General features: G+C 64.2%; 1 protein-coding gene across 1 annotated transcript; it reads right to left on the bottom strand.

Moving 5' to 3' along the window:
* Positions 1–2,317: 2,317 nt before the first annotated feature.
* SLC23A3 (solute carrier family 23, member 3) lies at positions 2,318–6,829 on the bottom strand. The gene is made up of 12 exons (XM_009324851.1): positions 6,722–6,829; positions 6,301–6,461; positions 5,671–5,765; positions 5,290–5,363; positions 4,786–4,967; positions 4,513–4,636; positions 4,036–4,183; positions 3,702–3,955; positions 3,394–3,499; positions 3,151–3,318; positions 2,853–2,948; positions 2,318–2,664 (listed from the first exon to the last, which is right to left on the bottom strand). Exons 1-12 carry the CDS (start codon positions 6,827–6,829, stop codon positions 2,318–2,320), a joined length of 1,863 nt encoding a protein of 620 aa, XP_009323126.1.
* Between the last annotated feature and the right edge of the window lie 464 nt (positions 6,830–7,293).

Here is a 7,293-nt window from a genome sequence, read left to right on the forward strand (position 1 = left end):
CAGAGGTGAGGGCGGGACTACGGCTCCCAGCATGCTGCTCTCTTCCGTGGCGTGCGAGGGGCTGGGGCATGCTGGGATGTGTAGCAGCACACGCCACGGATCACCGGCACGGGGAAACAGCCACGGCTGTCGCTTCCTCAGGGCCCCGGGAGCGCCTGCTCCTGCTCCGTTGCCTGCTGATAAGGATGGGGACCCGAGCTGGTGTGTCCCTCTCGAGCATCCCCAGTTGTCACAGGAGGTGCCACTGCCAAGACGCCGTGCCAAGCGATGGGAACTGAAATGCCTTAAGACTTTGTTTTGCACTTGCTCATGTTACGAAATGTCCTGGTACACGTGCCCAGCTGGGGACAGCCCTCAGGCTGCGGGCACAGTACAGCCCAGAGAAGCAGCAGCAGCCAGGGCCTCCTGTCCCTTGGCCCCCGGTTTATTCCTCAGCCCCAGCAGCTGCAGGGTGCCCACGCAGGCACAGCACAGGGTATGCACCTGCGCCGCTGCTCTCCCAGGCTTGCACTGGGTCTTGGCTGCTGCACCCCAGCAAGCCCTGCATAGCTGGGGCTGCAGGTGCCTGTGTCCCCCATGCCCGGGGACTGGGCTCACAAGACACCGCAGAGCAGGGCTGTGCCAGCCTGGCAGGGGGCCGTGGACACCACACACCCCCACAGCATTCCAGCCTCCTCCACACTGAGCACAGCCCCATCCTTGCCCCGGACACTGACCCCCCTACCCCCAGCACCCATGTGCTGACTGTGATCCCCCACCTGCACTCCATGCATTGAGGCCATCCACCCTGCACCCACAAACTGCCCTCCCCACCCCATGCACCATCCATTTGCACCCTATTCACACACCCCCACTCACCCCCTCTCCCTACCGTGCAGGCTGCAGCCACCCTCGGGGCGAGGCCAGGGGAGGGCGGTCATCCCAGAGGGTTTGTGTCCCAGGGGGGTGCCAGGGGAGGTGGGAGCAGGCAGGGGCTTTGGGGTGCAGGACAGATTGGGTTGCATGGCCAGGTTAGGGTACAGGAGGGTGGGTTGCAGGACCTAGCTGGGCTTTGGGCACGGCTGGAGTGCAGGGCCAGGTTGGGGTGCAGGGCCCAGGTGGGGTGCTGGGCAGGGTGCTGCCTGGGTGAGGCCGGGCTGTGCATTGCACCCCATGCCCACTGGGTGCACAGGGCCCAGCTGTGGGGATCACAGGCAGATGGAAAAAGGGGGCTCACCCCTGGGGACCTGCACGCATGGTTGCACCACGTCCCTCCCACCCTGCAGCCACCTTTGGGTGTTCCTGGGCGTCAGGGGGCTCCTTGGGACCAGGTGGAGGGGGCAGCCGCAACATGGAGCTGTGGTCCAGCCCGAGCACGTCACTCCTGTGGACCGGCTCCATCATCCTCCCAGCCCAAGTCCATCCTTCCTTCAAGCTTGCACCCGGGGCCGGCTTGCATCACCCAAGGGCTGCAAAGCCCAAGCCTTTCCTAGCCCAGGGTTGAGCTTTTGCAGGCCGGTTCAGACTGGTGGAGGCAGCACTGGGAGCACAGGGCCCTGCCCATGGACTCTGATCTGCTGTAAGCACTAGAGCAGAGCTGGTGCAGACTCCGCTGCAGTCGGCGTAACCGGCCAGCAGCGGGAAACCAACCCAGGCACTGAGCTTAATCACAGGGGTCAAAGGTGATGTTCTCTTCCCCAGAGAACCGCTGCTGGCTGGTTTAGCAGCAAGAGCAATACCTGGGGGGCAGTTAAGTGGTGAGTGCTCCTGGGACCAACCCGCTGCAGGTGAAAGGGGGTTCACTGTTTTGGGGAACAGAGCTAAGCTGCACCCCCAGCCTGGGGCATCCTGGTGTGCCAGAGCCAGGGCATTAGTATACACCTGGTGCTGTGGGCATCAAGGGGCCATGGGCACAGCTAGGACATGGCAGCGAGGAGAGGGAGAGCCAGCCCTTCCTGAGCACAGTGCCAGTGGGCGAGCAGAGCCCAGGGCGACAGTTCTTTGGGGCTGAACAAAGCACTGAGCCCTTCCCCAGCTGCGTCCATGGGGTGATGGTGGGCTAAGGGCACCCACATCCCCAGCTGCAGTGGCACCAGGGGAGGGTGGGCTGGCATCTCCCAGGCAAATCCTGACTGGAAAGGAAACCCCTGGAAAGGGCAAAGGTGGTTGAAGGTTTTTATAGCTCACTCCCAAGCAGGGAAACGAGGTGTGTGTTGGGAGTGTGGAAGCACAGGTCCCTCCAGTCCATGTGGGCTTCAGAAATGAGGAGCAAAGTGGCTCGCAAGCTGCCTTGGGGGCACAGCCCCGGTCCCCCATGAGGTGTCCCTGTGCCCCAGTGTCAGGCCACAGTGTGCCATGCGGGCATCTCCGTCTCGCTCGGCCTCCTCGCGGGCTGCGGCTCCCCCGAGCCAGGTTTGGGGAGGAGGTGTGTCCCTTCCCCTGGTGCAGCGGTCCCCTCCTCAGCAGCATGGCTGCCCTCCTCCTCCTCTTCCTCCTCCTCCTCGCTCCCCGGGCAGAGGAAGCAGCAGGGGAAGGCTTTGCAGGAGGATGGCAGCAGCCTCCTCAGCCCAGCAGGGAGCCCATACGCCTGGCTGGCTTCGCCCCTCTCTCCATGTGGGTGGCGATCGCCTGCCCTGGCTTTCTCAGGCACCAGCTCGGAGAGCAGCCCTCGCTCCTCCGGGGTTCCTGCAACCAGAGCAGTGGGCAATGAGATGGGAGTGCCTTCCTTCCGCTGCACCCTCCTGGCCCACACCAGCCCTGGGACCCCCAGCACGGCTGCCTGGAGGCAGAGCCCGTGGTTTGGGGATGGTCCCGTGGCCAGATCCAGCCCTCAGAGCAGGGGCTCATGCAGGCATGCTGTAGCATCCCCTCACCTGAGACCGTGTTCTCTAGGAAAAATGACAAGAAGCCGGTTAAGAAAACAGGCACCATGAGCAGGGAGAGGAAGAGGAGGTCCAGGGGCACCCAGCCTGCAGGGACAGCACCAGAATCACCTGGGATATCCCAACCCAGCAGCACGGAAGGGGCAGGAGCTGCTGCAGCAGATCCAGGGGTTGGAGAGGGAGTTGCCTGCTGCTGTGAGCCGCCCCAGCCTCCCAGGACATCAGAGACATGTGGTCACCATGCCACAGGGCCCGAGGCTTTGCTTTGCCCAGGGAATGTCCCTGCTACCTGTGGCCAGGTGAGCTGGAGCCGCGCCGAGCCACCGTGGCACCAGCAGTGCCATGAACATGGCGAAGCCGACGATGAAGATGTTCCTCCCCGAGTCAATGTCCGCGTACTGGAAGTAGGAGATCCCCGTGCCCACGGCCACAGCGTAGGTGACACAGAGCACCCCTCCTGCGAGGGGCAGGAGTCAGGCAGTGCCAGGCAGGCTGCAGGCACTGCAGTGCAGGGGAAGGGCAGGGTACCCACCGTGAACCACCAGCGGGATGCGAGTGAGGAGCCCTGCCAGCCTTGGGGACATGCCCAGCACCACGCATGCCAGCGCACTTACTTGCACCGAGGGGCGAGAGCCAGCCTGGCAGAAAGGAGGACGGGAAAGTGAGGATGGGGAGTGTCACGCTCCCACTGTGTACCCTCATCCTGCCATGCAGACCTGCCTTTCACCCCCAGTGCTGGTTCAGTGACAGCCCGTGTGCCACGGGTGCCCCACACCTACCGCTCCATTGCTTCACCCTCCCCATCCCTTGCTGACCTTCCTCTCCCCACCCTGGGTGTACCTGCGTGAGGCCGGTGGCGCAGGCGTTGGCGATGCTGGCAGCCGTGCCCCCCGGGGAGCCCAGCAGCCCTGCCAGGAGGCTTCCCAGCCCTACTGTGCAGAGCCCCCGGTTGCAGGCATGGGGGGCCAGCCGGGGGGCTTGCAGCAGCCTCCCGCACAGCACGTAGCAGCCCACCGAGTTCATGCTGCAACCGATGGCCATGGCGATGCCCACTGCCAGCGCCCGAGGGGTGAGCAGTGGCCACCCCCACTCGCCTGCAGCGGAGGGAGAGGTGATGGGTGACAGGGGCCCTTGCTGAGGGCAGATGGCTGCACCCAGCCCTGCCACCCCCCACCTGCATAGGGGATGCGGAGCCAAGGGGCATGGAAGGTGCTGTTAGCCCAGGAAAGCTGTGCCACGGCCAGGTCCAGCGATTCCCAGGGGACATGGAGATGGCTGAGGATGGCACAAACAATGCAGACACCAGCAAATGGGAGCAGTACCTGCAAGGCAGCAAGGGGAACCTCAGCAGGGAATTCTCCTCCCCCTGCCAACACCCCACTTGCTGTGCCCCAAACAACAGGCCCTTGTCCTGTCACCCCTCCCAAGGAGCCATGCCACATCGCTCCAACACCTTTGAGCACAGGTCCCCTGCGCTCCCCCAGCAGCACCCACACCCCAGAAGCTGCACCAGGACTTCCCCCTACCTCTGCTCCCAGCACCTAGCTCTGCTCCAGGGCCACTAGGTCCCACCTAACCCTGCACCAAAGAGCCAGGCTTGGGGAGAAGCCTGGGTGCAGTGGAGGGGGCAGGGGAAGACAAGCCACGGTACCGAGAATGTGCGCAGGGTGGGGACGGATGGCTCCGTGGAGCCCCCCTGAGCCTGGGGCCAGGCGCAGAAGGGCAGGCGGCAGGACCCCAGGTGCTGGGAGAAGGTGACAGCGAGGAGCACGAGCCTAGGAGAGAGAGCACAGATCACCACACAGCATCACAGCGATGGGGCCCCAAATGCATGCCACGCACCGTGGGGATGCCCCATTCCTGTCCCCACGGCAAAGGGAAACCCAGGGGGCTGCACACCAGTGTGGCCCCCAGGCTCACGTACAGCAGGGCTATGCCCCAGTTAGTGGAGCAGAAGAAAGCGGCCTCCTTGTATGCGGACAGCCCGATGATGGAGAGGCTGGGGGCCAGGACCATGGGCCCACAGTGCCGGGCTGCCCACCCCCACATGCCAGACACTCCTAGCGCCAGCTGAACAAGCCCAGAGACCAGCACGGCTCCAGAAACCTGTGGGAGGAAAGGATGGGACCCGTGGGGCAGGATACATGGAGAGCAGCCCAACACACCTCCTTGGCCACACTCCCATTGCCCCAGTAGCATCACCCATTCCCCATTCTCCAACTATGCTCTGCTCACCCCAAAACCAGAACGACGTATGCACCCACATGCACCATGACCTCCATTGCCTTTGCACATCCCCTTGTATCCCCCCTTATTCGTGGTGATCCCCAGGAGGGCTGGAAAAGGGACTGGGGGAGCAGGGATGCAGGTGACATCTAGGGTGCTGGTGGAGCAGAAGGACGGGGACCCCCAGCCCAGGAGCACCCACCTCTCGCAGCGAGGCAACCCGGCTCCCTGCGACGGCGCAGTGTGGTGCAGGGCACATGCTGGCCACGGCCGTGCCTGGAAGGGAATTTTGGAGGGATGTGATGCATGTGTACGCTGGGCTCCTGGAACCGGGTCCAAGAGCACGCAGCGTGGAGGCTGCTGGCTGGAGAAGGGCCAGCGGGCCAGCATCCCCATAAGCCCTGACCCTGGGGAGGCGACCAGATGCATTGTGCTCAGGGGTGAGTAGGGTGCTGTGCACCATCACCAGAGGGGCAAGCAGTGCATCTTGCTACCCCATGCGCCGGGCACCTCGTCACTGCTGTTCCCCTGGCGCCGGCATGGCCTGGACCCCGCGGGACGCAGGCTCCAGGGTTGTGCTCACCGTTCCTGTTCGTGCTGGCACCAAGGGACAGGTGGGAGCTCAGCACCATGGCAGGGACCAGGTACTCGAAGGATGGGATTTGAACCAGCGGCAGCCTGGGGAAGGGGACAGCAAGGGCACGTTAGGGAGGAAAGAGGGGACAGGGCTGCTGCCAAAGCCCTGGCTGCCAGAGGAGCGAGGGATGGGAAGGGAAGGAGATGAGAACCCCAAAGTGGCAGGAGGTCACCCCATATCCCAAATGTGCCCTAGCACATCCCAAGCGGCAGCACATGGGATGCGCGCAGAGGTCAGGGGCTTTGCCAAAGCACACACCCAGCCCCCGCGTGGGGCGTGGGCAGCACGGGCACCGGGTGGTCTGGAGGAGCTGTGTATGGTGCTGGAGCAAGGCAGCGAGGAGCCAGAGGGAAAGCACAGCAGTTTTGCTAGAGGGACATGTGAGAGAGGAGGATGCAGTGATGTCAGGGAGGGGACAGCTGTGCAGAGATGCAGGGCAAGGGGTTGTCCTCATGCCCCTTGCCACCTCCAGCAAAGCCTGTCTTCCCATAGCTTAGGAGGAGACAGAGACATGCCCTGCCACGGTGCCACCCTCCTCCTGGCGACAGCTGCATCCCCGTTGTCCCCCTTGCTCACCGGCTCCCCAGGCTGGTCTGCAGCACCGTGGAGATGCCGCAGGCAAAGAGGCTGCGTGCCAGCAGCTCGCTGGTGGCCTGGGCATGGGGCGACTCCTCGGGCAGGGTGGGCAGCAGGAGGAGGTGGAAGATGCAGAGCAAGGAGGCCTGCACGACCAGGTGCTGTGTGGGGAAGCGAGGGGGGGGGGGTCGCAACTCCCTGCGGCACCCAGAACTGCAGCCCCCTGTGCCCAACCTCTCTGAGCAGAGGCATGCTCACTGATACCCCCCAGGCGGTGCCCACCACTGCCCACTCCCCTCCCAGTACACCCTGGCCAGAGCCCCATGCACCCGTTTCCTGGCAGGACGGGGCCACCTGCAAGGACCCCAGCCCTCTCCCCATCACCCCATCTCTCTGGCTGTTCACTGTGGTCCTCCCTTACCTGAAGGGCTAAGCAACAGCTCAGCATCCAGGAGCACATCTTCTGCAGGGAGCAGGATGCAAGCATGGGGCTCCTGGTGCCAGGCGCTCCGCGGTGGCCCCCATTCATGCTGCTGCCTCCCCACACCGCTCCCAGTTTGCAGTGCAGAGGGGGTGAGCGGGCTCCCCCTCCCCCCCCGGCCCTGAGGGCTCCTCAGAGCCCTCACATGGCTGAACTTCCACCTTCTGCAGGAGCTGCCCCAGGGTTAGCCATTAACTTGAGTTGGTGAGTAACCTGCCCTTGTGGCCAGGAATGCAAGTGTCACCCTGGGTTGTCACCACAAGGGCCAGGGGCCCGCCCAGCCCCAGCCAGGACGCCAGACACTGTTACAGTGCCAACTGCCCACAGCCCAGGTCCCATCCCCGTCTCTTGTGGTACACGAGGCAGGGACCAGGTGGGCCACAGCACAGACAGCTCTTCCTTCATGTGCTTGGAGCATCCCCTCCAACAGCATCCTCCAGCTCCAGCGTGCCCTGCCTGTTCTTGTTCCTCCCCAGCACGGCATCCCCCTGCCCTCCTGCTCCAGCCCTTCC

This window comes from Pygoscelis adeliae, unplaced genomic scaffold, assembly GCF_000699105.1.
Source record: "Pygoscelis adeliae isolate BGI_AS28 unplaced genomic scaffold, ASM69910v1 Scaffold346, whole genome shotgun sequence".
Lineage (NCBI taxonomy): Eukaryota > Metazoa > Chordata > Aves > Sphenisciformes > Spheniscidae > Pygoscelis > Pygoscelis adeliae.